Source organism: Pleurodeles waltl, chromosome 7 (assembly GCF_031143425.1).
Source record: "Pleurodeles waltl isolate 20211129_DDA chromosome 7, aPleWal1.hap1.20221129, whole genome shotgun sequence".
Taxonomy (NCBI): Eukaryota; Metazoa; Chordata; class Amphibia; order Caudata; family Salamandridae; genus Pleurodeles; species Pleurodeles waltl.
The window spans coordinates 136,886,311-136,909,723 of record NC_090446.1 but is presented as its reverse complement, the minus strand read 5'-3'; the positions used below and the strand labels follow the sequence as shown (position 1 = coordinate 136,909,723).

Here is a 23,413-nt window from a genome sequence, read left to right as displayed (position 1 = left end):
TGTACCAAGGTTGTCTTGCCCATGTTGGCGCTATTAGTATGAGTTTGAGTTTGTTTTGACTCAACTTGTTTACTAGATATGGAAGAAGTGGGAGAGGGGGAAAAGCGTAAGCAAATATCCCTGACCAACTCATCCATAACGCATTGCCCTGAGACGGATCTTGTGAGTACCTGGATGCGAAGTTTTGGCATTTTGTGTTTTCCTTTGTTGCAAATAGATCTATTTGTGGTGTTCCCCAACTCTGGAAGTAAGTATTCAGTATTTGGGGGTGAATTTCCCATTCGTGGATCTGTTGGTGATCCTGAGAGAGATTGTGTGCTAACTGATTCTGACTTCCTGGAATAAATTGTGCTATTAGGCGAATGTGGTTGTGAATCGCCCAATGCCATATTCTCTGTGCCAGGAGACACAACTGTGTTGAGTGTGTCCCTCCCTGTTTGTTTAGGTAATACATCGTTGTCATGTTGTCTGTTTTGACAAGAATGTGTTTGTGGCTTATTATGGGTTGAAATGCTTTCAGTGCTAGAAATACTGCCAATAGTTCTAAGTGATTTATGTGAAACTGTTTTTGGTGAGTGTCCCATTGTCCTTGGATGCTGTATTGATTGAGGTGTGCTCCCCACCCTATCATGGAGGCATCTGTTATTACATATTGTGGCACTGGGTCTTGGAAAGGCCGCCCTTTGTTCAAATTTATACTGTTCCACCATTGAAGCGAGGTGTATGTTTGGCGGTCTACCAACACCAGATCTAGAAGTTGACCCTGTGCCTGTGACCACTGTGATGCTAGGCACTGTTGTAAGGGCCGCATGTGCAACCTTGCGTTTGGGACAATGGCTATGCATGAGGACATCATACCTAGGAGTTTCATCACCATTTTGACTTGTATTTTTTGTTTTGGATACATGGCCTGTATTACATTGTGAAATGCCTGAACCCTTTGTGGACTTGGAGTGGCGAACCCTTTTGCTGTGTTGATTGTCGCCCCTAAGTATTGCTGTGTTTGACACGGCAGAAGGTGTGACTTTGTGTAGTTGATTGAGAAACCTAGTTTGTGGAGGGTTTCTATGACATACTTTGTGTGTTGTGAACACTTTTCTAGCGTGTTGGTTTTGATTAACCAATCGTCTAGGTACGGGAACACATGTATTTGCTGCCTTCTGATATGTGCAGCTACGACTGCCAGGCACTTTGTAAAAACTCTTGGCGCAGTTGTTATTCCGAATGGCAACACCTTGAATTGGTAATGTATCCCTTGGAATACAAACCTTAAGTACTTTCTGTGTGAAGGATGTATCGGTATATGGAAATATGCATCCTTTAGGTCTAGTGTTGTCATGTAGTCTTGTTGTTTGAGTAGTGGGATTACGTCTTGTAATGTCACCATGTGAAAGTGATCTGATTTGATGTAGGTATTTAATGTTCGGAGATCTAATATAGGTCTCAGACTCTTGTCTTTTTTGGGTATGAGAAAGTACAGAGAGTAAACTCCTGTTCATTTCTGGTGTTTTGGTACTAATTCTATTGCTTCTTTTAGTAGCAATGCCTGAACTTCTAGTCCTAGAAGATCTATATGTTGTTTTGACATATTGTGTGTTTTCGGTGGGACGTTTGGAGGGAATTTGAGAAATTCTATGCAATAACCATGCTGGATAATTGCCAGTACCCAAGTGTCTGTTGTTATCTCCTGCCAATGTTTGTAAAATTGGCTTAGTCCCCCCCCCCCCCACAGGTGTTATGTGTTGGGGATGTGTGACTTGGAAGTCACTGTTTGTTTTGAGGGGTTTTGGGGCTTTGGAACTTCCCTCTATTTTTTGGGAATTGTCCCCCTCCATATTGCCCCTGAAAACTTCCCCGCTGATATTGGCTTTGATAAGTGGGCCTTGCTTGTGAGGTTGTGGCCTCTGTAGGTTGACTTCGAAACCCTCCCCTAAATTGTGTTTTGAGAAATTTGCCTCTGCTTTGTGGGGAGTAGAGTGCGTCCATGGCTTTTGCGGTATCAGTATCTTTTTTTTAGTTTTTCAATAGCAGTGTTGACTTCCGGCCCAAACAACTGCTGTTCATTAAAGGGCATATTCAGCACTGCTTGTTGTATTTCCGGCTTGAATCCTGACGTACGCAACCATGCGTGTCTCCTTATCGTTATTGCAGTATTTACTGTCTTTGCAGCCGTATCTGCTGCGTCCATTGATGACCGTATCTGATTATTGGAGATACTTTGTCCTTCTTCTACCACTTGTTGTGCCCTTTTCTGGAACTCTTTGGGTAAGTGTTCTATGAAATGCTGCATTTCGTCCCAATGAGCTCTATCGTATCTTGCCAAAAGTGCTGGTGAATTGGCAATACGCCATTGGTTTGCTGCTTGTGCTGCAACTCTTTTGGTGGTGCCTCTCCCGAGGTATGAGAGTTTGCTCTCTTGCGAGCTGCCCCAACAACCACAGAATCTGGTGTTAATTGCTGCGTAATATAAACAGGGTCTGTTGGTGGTGGCTTGTACTTCTTCTCCACCCTTGGAGTTATGGCTCTGCCTTTTACAGGATCCTGAAATATTTGTTTGGAATATTTTAGCATTCCTGGGAGCATAGGTAAGTTTTGGTATTGGCTATGAGTGGAGGAGAGTGTATTAAATCAAAAGTAATCCTCAATTGGTTCTGAATGCAAGGTGACGTTATGAAACGCAGCTGCCCTTGAGACCACCTGCGTGTAGGATGTACTGTCTTCAGGTGGCGACGGCCTCGCAGGGTAACAGTCTGGGCTGTTATCTGATACAGGAGCATCATAAAGGTCCCATGCATCAGGATCATCTTGACTCATTGCAGTATTAGTCGGGGATTGCATCAGTGGTGGAGTGGCTACCTGTGATGTGTGCATTGATGGTGGTGGAGATGGTGGTGGAGTTGTTTGTCTTGCCACCTTTGCCTGTGGCTGCTTGTCCTTATCTTGAAAGGCAAGTCTTCTTTTCATCCTAATTGGGGGAAGAGTGCTTATCTTCCCTGTGTCTTTTTTAATGTGGAGCCTTCTTTGAGTGTAGTCTGGCTCAACAGATTCAAGTTCCTCTCCGAACTTATGTCCTTGCATCTGGGAGGACAATCCCTGTTCCTCTGTGTAGGAACCTGTTTTCAGTTCCGAGGCTGGATGTTTCGGAATCGAAATCTTTTCGGTCGCCTTTTTGGGCTCCAAGGAAACCTTCTTTATTTTCGGCGTCGTGGTGTCTCGGTGCCGAACCATTTCGGTGCCACTGTCTCGGTGCCGAATCTGCTTGGAGCCGCTGTCTCGGGCCCGAGATTGTTGTATGGCGGTATCTCGACCGGAGTCGGATGACTTCGCCACATGCATGCCCTTTTTCGGTGCCGATGATCGGTCACCTATTTTTCGGGTTAAGCCATGGCCTGTTGGTGGTGGCGTCCCCTGGGCTTTTGTTGTCTTCTCGTGAGTTTTATGTTTCGATGTCTTACTCACGGTTTTTGGCGTTTTTTCGGGATCGAGCTCGTCCGAGTCCGATTCCTGGATGGAGAAGGTTTCTTCTTCCTCCTCGAAACGCCCTTGTCCTGCCGACGCCATCTGCAGTCTTCTCGCTCTTCGGTCTCTTAATGTCTTCCTCGACCGAAACGCTCGACAGGCTCCACAGGTATCCTCCTTGTGCTCTGGAGACAGACACAAGTTACAGACCTGATGCTGATCTGTATATGGATACTTGTTATGACAGTTTGGGCAGAAGCGGAATGGGGTCCGTTCCATCAGCCTTGAAGAGACACGTGGCCGGGCCGACCAGGCCCCGACGGGGGGATCGAAAAAACCCCAAAGGGCCACCGGAGCTCTTCAAAAGTCGGTGTCGATCTGTTGTAACTAACCCGATACCAAACGCAAACAATACCAACGAATTTTCCGAGATTCTAACTAACTTTCCGACCCGAAACACGGAGCGAAAAGGAACACGTCCGAACCCGATGGCGGAAAAAAACCAATCTAAGATGGAGTCGACGCCCATGCGCAATGGAGCCGAAATGGGAGGAGTCCCTCGATCTCGTGACTGGAAAAGACTTCTTCGAAGAAAAACAACTTGTAACACTCCGAGCCCAACACCAGATGACGGGATGTGCACAGCATGTGTATCTGCAGCTACACATGCCATCGAACATATATATATATATATATATATATATATATATATACAATTGGTTTATGAAATGCCAGCATATCAACTGGGTGCCCGAAGTAATGTGTCCCGATGCAGCGAATATTGTAATGTAAGACTGTTGTATTGAATTGTTCCATCATCTCACGTGTTCCATCACATCACATGGGTCCTTTTAGGGCAGCTGTAACTTTAGAGATAACCCACCATCTGTTGTGGAAGAGGTGATTATGCTGATGTGGAACACCGGTTTTTACTGAGTGTCAGAGAGGCCAAGGCCTACTGTTTCTATGGAGATAGGTGCTTCATGTCTTTAAAAACACTCATCTTAATTATAAAGAGCCAGTGACTTGCAGGGGTGTAGGGAAACCGTAACCCACTATTTCCGAAGACACTGTAGATTTGTTGTCTCTCCCCGCACTGTCACGTGATGTGCTTTTTCTTGCAGGTGCCATGAAGAGGAATCTCACTAGCGAACAGGTGAAGGCAGATTTTATTACATTGGGTAAGTCTATGTAGGTTCATAGGGACTGGGGGATTTCTAAGGGGAGCCTGCGGTTGAGCCATGGAGTCCATACACAAGGGCACAATATTCTGTTCTATTCTGGAAATTTGTAAAGTGTGTAGTTACCCGAAGCCTTCCAGCACTAGAACAGTTCAAAAGGTGTCAACTAATCGGAAGAGTTAATTTGTATAAAGCTAGGTTTTCAAGGCCTTTGGATAGTATCCAGTCATCGTGGTACCATCAAAGATGTCACACACGGTGGCAGTATGAAATAACTGCTGTAGCACTCGGCCTCCTTGGATTGTACCCCGGCTGCCATTTTGTAAATCAATGCTATACATTCTGGCAGTAAGGTTTACTAGTAAAATAGTGGGTTGTATTTTATGTCTTCTGGTTTAATGAAGACTAATTGAGCTTAGAGTTTTTTTAATCTTTGAATATAGTGTTGAATTGCATCTGCAAGTATATTACAAGTGAACACCGTTTCTCTGTTTTTAGGACTGAGTGAAGAGAAAGCTAATTATTTTGCAGAGCAGGTAAACCTTTTTTATAACTAGAGCTGATTTATACAAAAGAAGATCAAAGTAGTGGCTTATTGTTCGATAAAGTGAAACAGTGGGCCATCTGCTGAACTGTCATTTTAGATGTTGATTGCCACTCTTTCGTTTACATTTTTCAAGTGCTACATCTGTTAACACTTTACGTCTCTGCTTCTAGACTGTACTCCACCCGTTGGCTCAAACTATGTTTGTCATTAATATCACAGACAAAAGGTGTGCCTTGACCTTGCTCAGGGTCTTGGTCAAACGTATGATTGCAGGCGGAGTTGCAAAATCTATACTCATCTGCAGTCAGCTGAGCTGAATTTCAGAGAGAAACTCGATGACTCACCTTTTTGCTCTCAGCACCTCCACCTGATCCCCTCCTCCAACTCCTCTCCAATCATCTCTCCCTCCCTCCAGTACATCCTCATTCCTCTATTCACTCACTGACCCTCTATTTGCACACTAGGGGCCATATGCCCAAACACATTTTCCCATAGACACAGAATGGGCAAAACTGCTTGCTACATCTGGCCCTAAGTCTCTCTTCACTCTCACCTCCTATGCATGAGCTCACATGCTAGTCACAACATAACCCACCATATGCGTGGATGCCAGATGAGACATGGTTCCTAAAATATATAGAAAGATGAGCCCACCTCAATGTAGGGAGCGGTAGAAGATAAGAGTGAGTCCTATCAGTGGTCCTTGTTAAGGATCGTCCAAAGTTGATATGAATCCCGTAGACAAAGTTCCTCTCAAATCTGCAGAAGTGTGCTGGAGGAAGAAACTTAAGTGAGAGTAGGGCTACACCTCTTCTAAGGGTTACTGATGAGCAACATTAAATCCTCTTACTCATTTGCAGTCTTTCTCTACATGAAGTGCTTTTTTCTGCAAGTCTTTAGTTCTGCAAACTTTTCTTCAAAAAATTGTTTTTCTCTTCTGCGAGTCCTCGTTCTTTCTTTTCAAGTGTTTTTTTTTTATTTTATCTTTTTTATTCTTCCTATTCTTTCTTTTTCCTACACAAACTCTTTCTACTTCACACAGGAATTATACTCACAAAGTTCCTTATCTTGATGTCTTTCTCTTTTGTTTCTTCATGTCTTTTTCTTCTTCATGTCCATCCCTCTCTTTTTCTTAATGTCATCTCTTTGTCCTTTCTAAAGTTCTCATTTGTTTTTCTATGATTTTGCTGGCGTGTCACCTAGTTGCATAAGTAACAACTTCCACTGGTACGGATTTTCACTTTTTTGTTTTATTATTGACAATTACTACTGACTCTTTAGAAATATGCTTCTTTCGAGTCACTAAATTAAGCTTTTCTTTTCATAGTGGAAAATAAACACGCCTGCTCTCACTCGCCTGGCACTTGGACAAACATTGATGATTAATCAGCTAGTGGATATGGAGTGGAAGTTTGGAGGTAATCTTTTGTAATTATATGGATGAACCTATCTGGGTGTGAATGCTGAGATGCATGTGCTAAGCCGCAAGCTGCATGTTATACCACACAGACTTGTTGGGATGTGCTGCAAGTTGGGCCCAAGGACTCACACAATCCAGAAGTCATACCATAACAGGTGTAATGCTGTTTGGAGTTAACATTGGGCAAGGACAGTCCTTATGTGGCACTGCCAATTTTACAATGCTCGCCTAGGCGCTCCAAATCTTGAACTAAACTATGCTGCACCACAACTAAAATGGCCCCTCAGTTCGCTGGGCACCTCTGCTAATGCGGAAGCTGAACATATGCATAAGTGATTAGGAGCGACTCCCGTATACATCTGGCTTTCGGAATGCACACTATTGCGGATAGAGAGTACCATCTTAATGAAAATTCCCTACGCTTGCTAGCACCGTTATGTACGGGGTAGTTCTTTCCCCCATCTGTACTCCCCCTAATCTCCTTTTTACCAATTGCCAGAGGCACACACTTAATAAGGTCTCATGATATTGCTCCCTGGGTAGAAGCGGGGATGGAGACAGTCGGGGACTACTTTAATAATGGCATCCTTATGTCGTATGATGCCTTTAGGGAACTTACGTCCTTGGGCATTTCCTGACCTATCATGCTATTCGCCCCTTACTCAGAGCAGCCTGGGGTGCCAGCGATACGGAGCCTTCACACTCTCCTCTCCTTCACACATTACTATCAGACACTGGCTCAAGGAAGATAATAACATTCTTGCGTGGTGCCTTATCAGTAACTGCTACCACACACCCGGAATCGACACTTAATAGACGGAATTTAGTTCTCCCACTATCCATGACACCCAAACGTGGATGGTAGCTCTCAAACACATAAGGAAGGTGTCTCGTAATCTTAGACTCCGTTACACACAGTTTAACTTCCTTCATCAGACATATTTATCTACACAATGCATTAAGCACATGTTCCCTGCCTTGAGCCCTAGATGTCCGTGTTGCGGGCTCGACGAGACAGGTTTCTATCATATGGTATGGGAATGTCCCCTGTTGTTGAATGTGTGGCGTGATATTGTAGTGGAACTATCTGACATAACAGACCATTTATTCGTCCCTACCCCAGAATCCTGCCTTTTGAGTATGCATCCCAGATCCAAACAGGACAAATGTCTTCACAGATTCACTGATCTAGCATTCATTCTGTATAAAAGACAAATTACTATGTAATGAAAGGCGCCCATGCTGCCAGAGGTTCCCAGATGGTGCCAGGTGACACTGAATGGGCGTGAGCGTAGGCACATGTGCTGGGATCCCTCCGTGAAAGTGGTCAGCTGCGCACAGGATACAGCATGTGGGACATGCTTGTAATGAAACTAAAAGCTAAAAATGATATTCGCCTGCACTGATGAGGTTAACATCTCACATTAACCCATATTACACCTACCTACCCTTATTCCCGGACTACCGGGTTGACCATACTGATTGTTCCCATTCACATATATTAACAGTGCAAACACAGGGATGTCTCGGAGGGAATTTTACCCAAAGGTGTGGATGGGTGCCTATTTTTCATTGAAACTGGAGTTTGATTGCTCTGGACTCCCATGGTTTGGTTGGGGGTCACTGCGCACACGGCTTTCACACCATCCACTCATGTAGCACGTGCACCTGTAATGATCGCTGTTAATTTTGCATTAATGCTCCTGTTTGGGTATCATGATAATATAGCCTTAGAACCCGCCGTAGCGGGCTCTACCGGCTATTAAAGGCCCGCTCCCGCGTTAAATAAGGGCCTTTAATAGCCGGTAGAGCCCGCTACGGCGGGTTCTAAGGCTATTAGAACATTCTGCCACTCAGGGCAGAATGTTCTATTTAAAAAAACAAATAGCTCACGGAGCCCGAGGGGATTAAAATCCCCTCCGGCTCCGTGAGGCTTTGTTCACAGCTGCTGCTGTGAACAAAGCGAACATTGGAATGTTGGTGCTGCGGGCTTTTACTGGCCAGTAAAAGCCCGCAGCACTCCATTGTTTTCAATGGAGCTGCCAACTTCCAATGTTCTAATAAATGATATTTGTTCCTCTTCAAATTGTATTATGGACGGTGATATAACTGTTTATTTTACTACATTGTGCGTATTCTCCCTCGACTATGTATTTGTAACTGCATCACTCAGCTGTAGCCGATTTGTGATAGTTACTTTTGAAACTTTAAAAACCAAGAATTTTTTTTACAAAAATACAGGAGTACTGCGATGAGCAGGAAAGTGGGCTAATTAAATCAGTTACACCATATAGACCTGCTGAAGTGTGCTGTAGGACAGGGTTGGGTGCTTCTTAGTCCAGCAGTTAAACATTTGAGACTTGCCGGAATTTATTGATTATTGTATCAAGCAGTATCCTACAATTCCCTATTTACCTCACACAGACTCGCTGAATTGTGCTCTGATGAATGGCGTTCAGTTTGGTGGGTCACGAACGGCAAAGCAATAAATAAGGATGCCTTTAAACTCTTTGTTTAACTGGTAACATTTACTGGTGATTGAAAGACAAATGTCAAATGTTAGGCTGTTTTATGTTCTTTAACAAGGGGCTTGGTATTTTTTTTTTACTGCAAACTGAGAGGAGTTTTTAAAGTGAATTATGTGACAATGTAGGGTGATTTTTTTTTTTCAATACACAACAAAATGTAAATAGTTGTAAATAAACTGTATGCACCCAGCTGTTAGTGAAGCTAAAATGAAGTTCTTTTATCTATAAAACTGTATTTTGGTGCAAAAGTACTAGCTATTTCAATGGAAAAGGTGCTGTCTGTAAATGACAAGGTGCTACCACACAATGCTTTAATTACATTAAACAAGCATTTGCAATGCAGTGGGTCTCGTGTTTGCTCGAGTTAGAACTATTAGCATTGTAAATGCCTAACTGGACTTTTCTTGCCACATAAATTGAAAAGTAAAACAGTTGACATAAGTGTTCCGATTCAAAGTGCCACGGCCACCATGAGCATGAAGGAGAGACACAAAAAGAAAAAGAAGTTTGCTCAGTCAAACATATCGGCAATCGTGCAGTTATCCATGTAACAGGGTCGATGCCCAAGGCGGTTACAAAACTGCCCCAAGGAGGGACAAAGGTAAAGCATTTGCCAATGATAACAAAGGATTTTTGAAAGGCAAGCCCATGAACGAGTGCTAGTGATGGGCTTGCGGTGGGTGTGGTTAAAAGCCCACAGATAGATTACAACAGGCCAGAGCGCTTTTGCGCTCGACCTAAAAATATCTGTCATGTATATTAAAGTTAAGTGGGTTGCAAAAGTTTATTTTTCTAAAAAGTGGGTTGTGGTTCCAAACGTTTGAGAACCAATATTCTAGAATGCTATTTGTCGGTGATTTGTAACTGACGTAGAACATTTATTTTTTAATTATTGTGCAGTCCCTTTTTACGATAAAGAATAAACACAGCGAGTAATTTGTCATGGCCGGCATCCACCTTGTTATTAGTTCTGTTGAGGTTCAGTTATTCCACTGATAGGGAAAAATCAGTCAGTCTCTGACCTTCTTTATTTAGACGGGCATCCTTTAGATCACTGAAGAGTAGAGTGATTTGGAAATGTGAAATGACCACTACTCAGAATATATCCCATATAAATACACTATGTCATATTTTAGACAGACAGAATGCCATACCTCAACATTACTCTGAGGGTACCAGGAAATGAAATCGGACTTTCACCCACGGTTGCGTATACACTGTGAATTTGGTTCTGCACTCATTCGGAAATCAATACTTACAAAGTTAATGTCACATCACATTTATTTATTTATTATGGTACATGGGTCCTGCAGCAGAGCTGTTATATAATACACACAGCTTTTAAGCAGTATTTAAAGGCGCCTGGGAGTGCTTACCTAACACTACACATTTTACTTTGAATGTGCTCTAATGAATGGCGTTCAGTCTCCCACAATCCATCAAACAAACTGTGCACATGAAGTTGGCAAATGCTAGAAGTGGGGCATATCATACCAGCAATTCATTAATTGCTTCATGGGTAGCTAGAGGACTATTGGGACATGCGGGGAGTTGGGGGCTACATTAACCCAGCATTCGTTATGTAAAAGGTGCTCAATTCTCTTTGTTACACAGATAGCTTAACATTGTGTAGTAGTCCATGACACATGTAAACATGGACATGTAAAACGCCGACTGAAAATTGGTCTTTTCCCAAACTTTTGTCCTTGTAGAGTGCAGCTATGGTTCGTTCTGTCCTGTACTGCTGCAGATCTACTCATGAACTCATGTCTTTCTTTCACAGTGACTGCAGGGAGCAGTGAATTGCAGAAAGTGGGAAGCATCTTTTTGCAAGTAAGTCCATTTTTTATTTCTTTAACCAGAAAGTCCCTTCATTCTGCTTGATACATAAACCTTTTGATTTTCTCATACGTTTTCCAATACTTTACTTTAAAGGTTATATCTGCGTTCAACCATTCTATCCCACTAAAGACAAAGAGCAGATTACAAAGGCTCCTCCTGTAGTGTTACAAGAGACTCATATTGGCATCAGCTCAGTGCATTTTATCAATACCTGCGTACAAGGTAAAGCAGCAGAAGTACCATGTTGAGTTAGACAGTTTTTTAGGAGCAAAGGTTTCCTATCTGGCTTCAGGCAGCTGGCTGGGTATTGGAATATTGCCCTGAATGTAGGCACTAAAGACTTTGATTTAGGATTTGATTATGTCCAACTTTATTAACTTCATCCTAGGCGTGGTGTTCTGGAGGACATTCCGTAGCCGGATTCTACTCTTGATTAAATGTTTCATCCAGAAATTAGAGGATTTTCAGTTACTGCTGAACTACAAATCCTAATGTTATTTAATGCTCTTGCATGCCTGACACCACTTCTCTGAAACCAGACATGTACCTGGAGATAGGAGAACATGCGCTGCATCCCCAGTTAAATTTTATTAACTCCAAACCATGGCCGAGGAGGTGTCAGGCAAGAAGAAGCAGTTCCTTTCTGGAAATCAGCATCTAATGCTTGGAATATGGTGCAGCCCAAATTGGCACAAACACCTGACTTACTTGCAGAGTGGCGTAATGCTCATTCTCAATGTCTCACTTCCACCTTTACGCTGGAGCTTGTTAAAACCACGGGAAGAAATGGGACACACTACTTGTGGTGAGAAACTGTTGCTCCTAGCTTGAGGGGCTTACCATCAATGGTGTAGAATGATTAACTGAGAGGCGCATTGTTGTGGGTGATATGATGGCTCTTGCCCCTAGTCCACAGCCTGAATTTTCAGTTAAAGCTATCAATTTACAATTGGCATGGCCTTCTTTACTTTCTTATTGCAAAAACATATATGACTCAATTATAAAGCAAGAATTGTAGAATCATTTGATCTGTTTTTTAATTTCAGTTATAACCTTGACATCTATGCCTTGGGTGAACTAAAATTGTACTTCAGCAACCCAGTGGCAGAAGTAAGGTAATTACCTGGAGTGCTGAAACTTGTTCGAGCTCTTCCTTTACTGTAAGCTATTAAAGGACAAAGCATGTATTAGATTTGCATTGAGAGTACTTTTCATATGTAAAATAGTCCTTCATGAATTCTAATGGAGCCACTTCTTGAAGGTGAAGTGATGCACCAATCTGCCAATAAGAGGCGGGAGATTTATACTTCTGGATTGAAACATCTCAGTGATCTACTAGTTAGATGCAATTCCTAGGCATGTCAGTGTGCTTTCCTCAAGTGAAAACCATCAGCGAAAAATCATGTAATAGATACAAAATTTAATGTGGCAGAAAGTGTGATTGAGGGTACTTTACATATGCAAAATAGTCCATCATACATTGTAATTGATTCACTTCCTAGGAGGTGAAGTAATGCACCAATCGGGGAGTAAACAGTGAGAGATTTATACTTCGCTGGACTGGTCCTAGATGTGAATGACCTGGTCTCAACGTAACAGCTGATATGGGTGGACCCAAACGAGCATAGAATGAAGCTCACCCATAATCCACTGTATGTATTTTGTAAACAGTAGGCCAGTGAACAGCTGAGGTATCAAGCCAGACCAATAAGTACATATAGCCAATTGCAGTAATTGTTGCAACAAAAAAAGAAACAGAAGGCCGCACATACTAAGAGAAAAGACTCTTGCTATTTTTTTTAATACAAGCATTCAGATTTTTACACACCCAAATTGTGATAAATACAATTAATTTCGTAACAAAAAGCAAATGCCATGTTTGTATCGAAACAATTTCCGTATTCAGATCATCATAAAACGATTGAAAAATTTGTGAGTCAAAGTAATAAATTCCAAAACAGTATGTTAGCTGTTGTTGATTATCTGGTGGAGCGCCTCATGTTGTTTTGAGACAGAGCACTTCTCTTCATTAGCAAGAAATTATTGCAGCCAAGCAAAATAATCAGATGAATGGCATTAGAATGAACTTGGACTTCTCGTAGGAAATGCTCCGTTAAGAAGTCCTGTACACTGATCATGGTTTTGATTTGCTTGGGCCTGAGAGAGAAAGGAGCTTGTTTATATTTGAATCAGTATTAGGACTGTGGTATCTAGCTACTATGATATCTGTTATGTAAGCTACTGGTTTGATGATAATGTAACAACAAGGGGAGATTCAGGGTTCGAATGCGAGCTGGGGGGGGGGGGGAGTGGCGGTTGGAGACAGGGAAGAGGAGAACATGAGAGAGGTTGTACTGCTTGCTCTCAATAAAAAGTGAACTTGGAAGTTACTTGAAGAGTATCTTTTCTCTACTAATTGGCGAAGAGTGCGGAAAGAAGGACCTGGAAGCACTGAAGCACTTCCCGCTGAGAGCAAGCGGAATGCAGAAGTGCTGTTGTATTTTGAACGGATCATCGGATACTCGTCTGGAAGGAAGAGAAAAAAAAAAGGTCAACGCGACAGCAATCGCTTGCGGTAAGCCTACAAGTTGATTTAGCCACAGACCGGTTTAAATATTTCATTGTGAGCATGACTTATAGCGCATGAATGGTTGCTAAGCACGCTAGTGTTTAGCCATGCGCGTTAGCACACATTACCAAGCAGCTACGAAGCATTTGGATTGCTATCTTTTCCATACAATCTACGACAATTTGTGGAAGAATTATACATACACGCCATCTAGTGGAGAAAGTATAGTAATTGTTCTGATTTACATGCTGAAAGGAATATATCTACTTAACCAAGAAAAAAAAAAGATAAATAAAAGGATGACATTAAATAACAAGGCAGAATTTAAGCTTACCATCACCTGTACCATTTCTTCCACATCCAGGAGAACCAAAGATAAAGTGGGCAGATTGGAAAGAGTACTTTAGCAACTATTTATCGGCAATTGAAGATGAATATGGAGAAGAATTTACTTCTCAGAGGAAGAAAAACATATTGTTACATAGTTTAGGACCAGAAAGGTTACGTTTATATACCCAAATGGAGAAGAAACAAAAAACGGAAGAGACCAGTGATGCATTCAAAGACACCTTAGAAGATCTGGATACTTACTATCAACCTACAGTATGGTGGCTATTGACAGATATAATTTTTTTTCAGAGGAAACATAATATGGCAGAATCAATTGAAGAATATGTATCTGCCTTAAATAAAATTGGTGATAACATGTAAATTTCAAGCATTACAAGAAGACTTAATTAGAGATCAAATAGTTATGCATTCGAATAATGACAGCATACAGGAAAAAATTTGGGTTTCTGGGGAAGCACCACTCAAAGAAAGAATAGCCATAGCAAAGAAATCTGAGCTCTCAAAAAGATGTGCGAAAGCTGCATGTAAGGTGGACAATGGAGGAGAATCTGTTTGCAAGGTGTCAAATAGTAATGCTTATAAATATAAGACAAATGAGAAATCTACTGATAAGTTCTTCAAAGAGAGTGGAAGCAATAGAGGACAGAAGGTGAACATTAAGGATCAAGAATGTTTTAGGTGTGGAAACGTGGACATTTTGAGAGAGATAAGAATTGTCCGATGATGAGAAACAAGTGTTCATATTGTGGAATTATGGGCCATTTTGCGAAAGTATGCAGAAGAAGGAAAGGAAGAGACAGTAAGGAGACAGTGCGTTGTATTTTGGAAGATGAGAGGGATGAATTTGAAGAGGGAGATGAGTCACAGACGGGGGAAAGTATATTGAATATTGGAAAGGATGCAGTTCTAGATGTGTATGGGGAAAATAAAAAGAGACCCATGTGTAACATGACAATTGGTGGAGTTGGCATTAACATAGCTGACTCAGGGTCCCCATACACTATTGTACAACAATCAGTATAGAAGGAAAAGTTTGCAAAAATTTTAGGAGAAGAGTTGAATACTAGGGATGTTCATCCCGTTACATTCACTGGTGAAAAAATTCCCATGGTGAGTTATAAAATAGTCACATTTGAATTTCAAGGAAGGAAATCGTAGGGGATGTTATAAGTAGCTGAAAGGGGACCTTCGTGATAGGATGGATTGACCAAGGAAACTTACGCATAACTCTGAATCCTAACAGTAAAGAACAAATTTTGTCATTGGATGAGTCAGTAATAGTACGAGAAGGAATAGTGGAAACATTTCCCAATGTATTTTCTGGCAAGGTAGGAAAATTTTGTGGATATGTACATAAGATCGTGCTAAAGGAAGGAGCTATACCAATATGTCACAAAGCAAGGAATATACCTTTGGGGATAAAAAGAGGAGTAATGGAGGAATTAGATAAATTGGAACAGAAAGGAATTGTAGAACCTGTGGAGAGTGCGGAATGGTTGGCACCTCTGGTGGTAGCAAGTAAATGTAATGGACAGTTAAGGCTATGCATCGATTTGAGAGACTTAAACAAGAATATTGTAGTGGAGAAACATCCGCTTCCAAGATTGATGAGCTTTTGGCACAAACCAAGGGTGTGAAGTGGTTTTCTACCATAGACTTGACTTCAGCTTACCATCAGGTAGAATTACATCCTGAATGTAGAAGCCTAACCTTATTTGTCACACCTTTTGGTTGTTGCAGGTGTGCGCGCGTGCCGTTTGGGTTGGCGTCAGCAGTGGCTGTGTTCCAATGGTTAATGCACAAACTGTTTAAGAGGCTTAATGGAGTAACATAGTTCCAAGATTACATCTTAATAATGGGAAAGGATCAAGTGGAATATTATAGCAAGTTAGAGGCAGTATTGAGAACACTGAATGACAATAGATTGACAGTTGAATTGAAGAAATGCAAAACTGCAGTAAATTCAGTAACGTTTCTGGGACATGAAGTGGGGAAGGATGGCATTCTTCCGAAAAACAAAATAATTGAAGCTGTGAAAAATGCTGCAGCTCCTACATCGAAGGAAGAACTTAGATAGTTTCTGGGTCTGGCGGAATTTTATTCCAAATTTGTACAGAACTTCGCAATGAAAACGCATGGGTTGAGACAATTGCTGAAGATAAGAGAGGAGTTTATTTGGAATAAGGAACTTCAAACGGATTTTGAGAACATTAAAACTGATATATGTTCTGCTGTACCCTTACATGGATTTGATACCAGCGTGTATAGTATTGTGACCACAGAAGCAAGTAGCAAGGGTTTAGGTGCGGTGTTGACACAGCTAAATAATTTGGATGAGGAATGTACTATAGCGTATGCTTCCCATTTGTTAACTCCATGTGAGGAAAACATTTTGGTGATTAAAAAGGAAATGTTGGCAGCTGTTTGGAGTATGGAGAAATTCAGGCAGAATGTATGGGATTCCAGATTCAAATTACGTACTGACCACAAACCTTTAGTAAAGGTTTTGACAACTAGTAACGTAAATAGGGCTACGCAACGAATAGCTAGGTTGACATCCCGATTGTTAGATTTTGTATACGATGTAGAATATTTACCTGGTAACAAAAATAAGGTTCCTGATTATTTGAGTAGATCACCGTTGCCACTGGATGAAGATACTATACATGAGGAGAATGAATGGGATGAATATTATGTGGCTATGGTTTTGGAAAACTGTACAGCTATTCTAGAGGATGAATGGAAATCGAACTATGGGAAAGATGTGTGTTTGACTCAAGTGAAGGGAGTTTATAACTAAACTAAAGGATGGGTAGAGGAAAGTAAATTGCAGGGTGAATGTAGACAACTTTGGGAAATATGAGATGAGTTATCTCTTAATGATACAGGATATATTTTAAGAGGAGAAAGATTAGTCCCGCCTAAGGGATTAAGAAGCAAGATATTAGAGATTTGCCTTGAAGGTCACATTGGCATTTTTAAGTTAAAGAAAAGAGTTAAATCAGTTCATTGGTGGCCAGGTATTGATATTGAGGCGGAGAGAATGGTCAGAAATTTTCTGGTGTTTGCAAGTGCCGATAAAACATAATCTACATTTAGGCCACCATTAGGAGAACATATAATTCCAGAAAATCCTTGGGAAGAATTGAGTATAGATAGATAGCGGTCCTATTTTGAATGAATGGGGAGTAACTAAATACATTATAGGAGCAATAGATAATTATTCAAAATGGCCGGAAATAGAAACTAACGATGCATTTGATACCAAAACAGTTATTTCATTTCTTGAGAGAATATTTTTGAGAGAGAGAATTCCCAAAAGTATAATTAGTGATAATGGGCCACAATTCACAGCTGAATTCACAGTTTCCCTTTAATGCCATTCCTGATCAGGAATGGCATTAAAGGGAAACATACCCCAGTCTATCATCCTGTGGGGAATGGGGTAGTGGAAAGATTTAATAGTCATAATGGTAAGTATTCAAGCAGCCATAAATACAGGATTAGATTGGGAGAGAGAAGTAGCTAAAACTATTTGGGCATACAGAATCACTCTAACATTAACGGGGTATAGTTCTTTACAGGAAACATGGGGTGAAGGATGTTAAACTGGAACCTGGTGAGTGGGTGAGCGTTAGAGTAGGACATAAAACTAGGAAAGGTTGTCAGTAAATTTACCAAACTGATGCAAGTTAAGGAGGTGTTTTCGAAATAAGTGATGAGAAAGTGTGGCATTTTTGTAGACTGTCAAGATGCAACAAGATTTTAGATTGGGGGAAGGAAGTATTCGAGAATTTGAACAGTGATCATACCAATGGTTGGTTGTAGGAGGATGTGATTGAGAAAAATTGTAATGCTGGTAATGTTGTTGAAAATTCTAACATTGGGTCTAATCCAAGGGAGAGTGAGAATGCCGTATCTATTCCTGTTGAGAAATGTGTACTTACGCGGTTGGGGAGGAATGTGAAAGTTTCAATGAAATATAATGAGTTTGTGATGAGTTAGGAAGAACTTTATAGCATGTTATTAAGTTTGATATTTATTATAGGAAAAAATATATAGTACATTTATTGGGTCATGTTATAAATATGCAGTATTGTCAATTTGTAAATTGCAAGAGTGTTGCTTTTAATTTATTTTGTTTGGTTGGTTGAAAAAGGGGAAATGTGGTATCTAACTATGATGATATCTGTTATGTAAGCTACAGGCTCAATAGTAACGTAGCAATGAGGTGGGGAGATTCGGGGTTGGAATGCGATTTTGGGGGAGTGGCGGTTGGAGACAGGGAAGAGGAGAACATGAGAGGTTGAACCGCTTGCTCTCAATAAAAAGTGAATTTGGAAGTTACTTGAAGAGTATCTTTTCTCTACAAGGACAAGAAGAAAATGTTACAGTCGGGTGCAGGAACTAAAGTTGTGTGTCATCCTGACTGCAGCTTTAGACGATTCTGTATGAACATTGGCCCTCAGTGCAAGCCTGGATCAAGTTACACCTTTCTGACTTGCCCTCTCGCTTTTTGTGATTTGAATCGTGGTGAAAATTGCAAGCACAAATAGCAGAAGTGATAATTCATAATTATATCATATTAATTGCTTGTGCAGCACTTTATGTGACCCCAAAGCTGCTGCAAGGTGCTGAGATCGGACAGGAAAGATGGAAAATGGAAGTAGGGTAGAGGACAATATGGAGTAAAATGAAGAAAGTGATTAAGTAAATTTGTGAATTGTATGTGGTTTTCACAAAATTCTAAATCTCACCAGAAAAAGTCATGTAGGTTGGTATTAAGGGTCCAGTTTCCAAGTAAAGAACATTTAAACCAGAGAGGCAAGATGGCAGCTGGTAGGTAAAGCTTTAAACAGGAGAGGGAATGATATGGAAATCAGTGGGTGTGACTGTCAGGGAGTGGGGTTAGGGCTTGGCCATGTGCTCTTTGCAACAGTCATTCACTACAATTAACTGGTCCAAGGCCCTACATATTCCCACCATTGATTCCTAACAAAGCAAAGTGGTTTTTGACTTTAGCCATCCCCTGGTCCCACAAGTGAATCAAGTCACAAAAAGCCCCTTCTACACAATGCGGACGCTCACATGCATGTTACCATACCCGTGTTATCTGCAGAAACTGTAGGTCCCATCACCATTATGGTTATTGGGACACCATATAGATACATAGATAGGGATTTCTGAAATGAAGCTTTCATCCATGCCCATTTTCCAATGAGTCAAGCTATGAGACATTTGTTTCCTTCTGTCATGAGCAATGTCTCATTTACCCAGTGAGACCCAGTCATGTTAGAGATTTTTTCATTTCTCGTTAATCACTCGTCAAGTATTTTTAAAAGTGTACATTTGGGATTCAAGTCTATAAGATGGCCGAGCACCCGTTGGATTGTGCAGTTTATGCCCTTCCAGAACAGTCTTGGAACCGGTCTAGACCAGATGGTATGCAGAAGGTCACCCAATGCCTCTAGACATCTAACACCTTCCGGCCCCGGGCCTTGATGCATAGACCAGAGTCTGGTTAGGGTTAGGTACACTCAATGGGGATATTTAAATTGGATCAGTCTCCATCTATTTGAGATGGGTCCCCCTTTAGGAGCCATGAGTGCCGATATCTATACATTGTTGTCCAGCTGACCAGTATCCCCCTTCTAAGCCTCAAGTAGCCTAAGAAAGATGATGGAGGAGTTCAAAACTAGATTCTTATACAAGGTGGATATTTTCCCCATGCCAGCGAGCCTAGACTTCAAGAGGAGCAGATTCAAGTAGGTCCTCCAGTGGTGCAAGGTGTGGATTAAGTGCATGGTGGACTTTGAGACATGGGTAGAGTTATGAAATTAAAATACCAAATTCATCCTGCAGCTCATAGAAATACCTCAAGATACTAAGAAGGGCCACGTCCCCCAGCAGGGAGATTCCCAGTTGATCCCATCCTCCAAAACTTTCCAGTGCTATGACCCGAAGGAGATAGAATGTTACCCATCCATAGAGGGGTTTGGCCTGTCAATTTCTCATTCCATCTAATTTGTTGATTTGAGGATCTCCACACCTCTATCACCACAGGTGGTACTGCAGGCGAAAGTCTCTTGCCATATAAAATCAGTGTTGGGGAACCTTTCCCTATAGCCCATAATTCAGCCACATAAGTGGAATATGTATTCATTCCCAATTGCGAGGAGTATAACCACTCATTAATGATGATCAGGTGGGTAGCTTTATAATAAGAACTGGGATTGATCATGGCTATGCCTCCATCACAGATGGACGTGTAACACTTGGCAAGTGAAACTCGAGGTTTGATGTATTTGTAACACTTAGCAAGTGAAACTCAAGGTAGGCCACATTTCCAGAGGAAGAATCAAACATAAGCAGTAAGATTATGTAGGAAGCTATGTGGAAGAGGAAAGGGGTAGTTATGTACTATGTATACAATTTATGGGAGAATAATCATTCTCAGCAGGGCCACCCTTCCAAGTTTGAAAAAAGGTAAGGGCATCTAATGCTGTGTGTTAAGATATTGACCGCATGTGCTGCTTCTTCAGTGCATGAATGGTATTCGTGTAGATATTTAATGCTACATTTATCAACTCTTAATCCTCTGTCGTCCAATAACGGTAATCATTTTCCAGGCATGGAGAAAACAATCTAGATTTGGACCTCTTAGTTGTGCGACCTGAGAAAGTGCCAAACTCAGCCAGTGACTGAATTGCAGTGGGCCTGAGCCCGTCGGGTTGCTCAGGATTATGAGGAAATCGTTCAAGTAAAGTTAGTCTTTGTCCTCCAAGCACTCAGTTAATCTAAACCCTGTCACCCACTTATTCTGTTGTAGGGCATGAGCCAGTGGTTCAGTCGCAATAACGAACAGCAGCAGAGACAGCAGACATCCTTCTCTCACCTACTGTTAAGTGGGAAAAGCCTGGATATATCCCTTTCCATCATAACTCGGTTGTGAGTCCATGGTAAAGCAATTAACTATAAGCCACAAAGTTTGTTCCGAAACCTATATATCCTAGAAGTCAGAGAGAAGAGAGCTTTTTGAGACTGTTGAAGGCCATTTGGTCTGAGGTGGAATGATGGACAAAAGAACGACCGGTTGGAATGCTACCCAGAGTTATTGCCAGTGATTAGACTTACTGCAAGCATTCGCTCATTACCTTTGGTGTGTGTAATGGACTGCCCTAAGTGGCCATGGGCATGCCCAGACGTGGGTCCCTTGCTCATTGTGCCACTGGAACCAAGTTACACCTGAATGAAGAGCGCAAATCAGAGTGAAACCGATCTTGGGTTGCTTGTGTTCCAGTTCAGAGAGGACCTGGCTTGGCAGTTCAGGCTGGTCTGTTCCTACTGGAGCAGGGTCAAGACTGATTTGCATATGGCTGGGTCTATTCCAAGGTGTCACGATGGACAAAAGAATGATGGGTTGCAATGCTACCCCAAGAGATTGCCAGTGGTTAGACTTATTGCAAGTATTCTCCCATTACCTTTTGTGTGTGGAAGGCCTTCTGAAAGTCAATTAAAGGTAGCGCCAAAGATTGGTTTAGGGTATGACCTAATGTAATGACATGGGAGACTCGCCTAATGTTGTACTTAGTGGCTTGGTTGACACAGTCGCTTTCATCAGGAGTGTCAGACGAGGTGCTAATACTTGGCAAGGATTTTAGGTTCAATATTTCAGTGAGATCGGGCAATATGATTTGCACTTGTTTGGAGGTCTGTGAGCCTTTGGGATGGTAAAGGGGTTTGCACATTTGAGGGTAGAGACCCTCGAGTTCTAGCTTACTCAAACATGTCTAGGAGTGGTTGTGTCAAGGGCTAACTAAGGCATTTGTTAAATTTGTCAGGGAGGCCATTTGTGCATGGAGTCCTGCCGGATGCCAGTTGTTAGATTGCTTCATTTAATTCACTGGTAGTTAGTTGTCCATTTAAGGGCATTAGATCTTTCGCTGATAGCCTTGGCATTGAGATACGAGTAAGATATTTTGGCAGGGTAGTGAATGTCCCAAACAGAGGTGCTTTGTATAATGTTGTGTAGTGATGGGCAAAGGTGTTGGCGACATCGTGAGGGAGCATTTGGGAGTTTCTATCATCGCCCATTACTTGCGGGATGTTTCTAGCCTTTTTTTACTCTGTTGGCCAACAAGTGAGTTATTTTTGTCGCCCTGGTCATAGTCAGCTCTGTTCCACGAGCCACATCTTTCTGGATCGACTCTAAAGAGCATTATCTATGCACTGCATTTGTCTTGTAAATCCCTATAAGTTACTCTCTCATTCTGAACTAGCTCTACAGATAATTTACGATAGTATCCTTTACTCCTCTGCATGTCATGGGGTGCTCCTGTGCTGGTCCCAGGTGGACCTGGCAGGGCACATCGGATAGCTGTCAGTGACCAGTGCATGACATGGACGACACTTGGACCATTAGGGTATTTCCTATCCTGTTCCTCCCCGGGGATGAAAATCTGGGAGCTACTGGGTGGACCCTAAATAGCTTTTCGCTCTAGATGCCTATAATTAATGCACTCCTTTGGTTCTCAGTTGATTCCTTTGTCCCTCAAGCACCCTTTAGCTTGTCTGGATTTCTCCTGTGTATGCCTGAGCATTACTACGTCATCGTTCCTAGATGGACACTCCAAAAAAACGTTACCATAGTTGCCTGTATACAGTCCATGTCTGCAGCTTAGACTGAATACAGGCAATCGTGGCAGCAGCTCTACATAATCCGTAGTCGGAGGTGCAATCTGCTTCACTGCAGTCCAGGCTCAATCATTCACTTAAGTTAGACTTCCTAGGATTTAGCAGTTTTGTGATTTGCAAAAAAATAATAAATAAATAAATAAAAACGCTGAAGAACCCACAATTGTTTACAAAAGTGCCCACAAAAACTGCCCAGGGCCTCTCCCTCCCCACATTAATTTGTCATATGGGACCTACCACCCCATATCTTCTCTGCTTCACAACCACATACTGACCTTTGACTCTTGCACCTGGCACCATTGCCCCTTGTGCCTGTTCTGCTGCCATGACTCATGTAGCCGGAACACTTCTCTCGGTGCCTTCATCCAAATACGCTCATCTCACCCTGCGCCACACCATTTCCTCCCATTTCACCACTCTGCTGCCCTGTACTTCTTTGGAATAGGGGTTGTCGGATGCCAGCAGAGTTTTTAAATTTAAATCTGCACGATCTGGCTCCCGACATCCTTCGATTCCGAGGCACGGTGCTGCTGGGTACTGTAGACTGTGACTAGGCACATTTTCTGCCTACCACAAAAATAGCACAAATGCTGGGGTTTGGAACCACAAGTTTTTTTTTCTTCTTTTTGATGCTAAGTTTGCCATCCCAGGCTGCAAAATCCTAGTTGGTGTGTTGAGCCAGTTGATATAAGTTTGTGTTCCATCTCTCATTCCTCTCCCTTACACTTCATGCATACAGGGGGAAAGATGGATGCTTGGTGCATAATGGTTCAAGCAGAGTGCCAGTCACATGAACAAGATGGCACAGACTCGGCATTTGTC

The 23,413-nt window shown here is 41.9% G+C and overlaps 1 protein-coding gene across 1 annotated transcript in view; it reads left to right on the top strand.

Moving 5' to 3' along the window:
• Positions 1 to 23,413, top strand: part of COMMD7 (COMM domain containing 7) — a 79,615-nt gene that overhangs the window by 53,039 nt on the left and 3,163 nt on the right. Inside the window, exons 4-7 of the mRNA XM_069243396.1 lie at positions 4,584 to 4,640; positions 5,139 to 5,176; positions 6,515 to 6,605; positions 10,919 to 10,968. Of these exons, the coding sequence (XP_069099497.1) occupies positions 4,584 to 4,640; positions 5,139 to 5,176; positions 6,515 to 6,605; positions 10,919 to 10,968 (236 nt within the window). The remainder of the gene's footprint in view (positions 1 to 4,583; positions 4,641 to 5,138; positions 5,177 to 6,514; positions 6,606 to 10,918; positions 10,969 to 23,413) is intronic.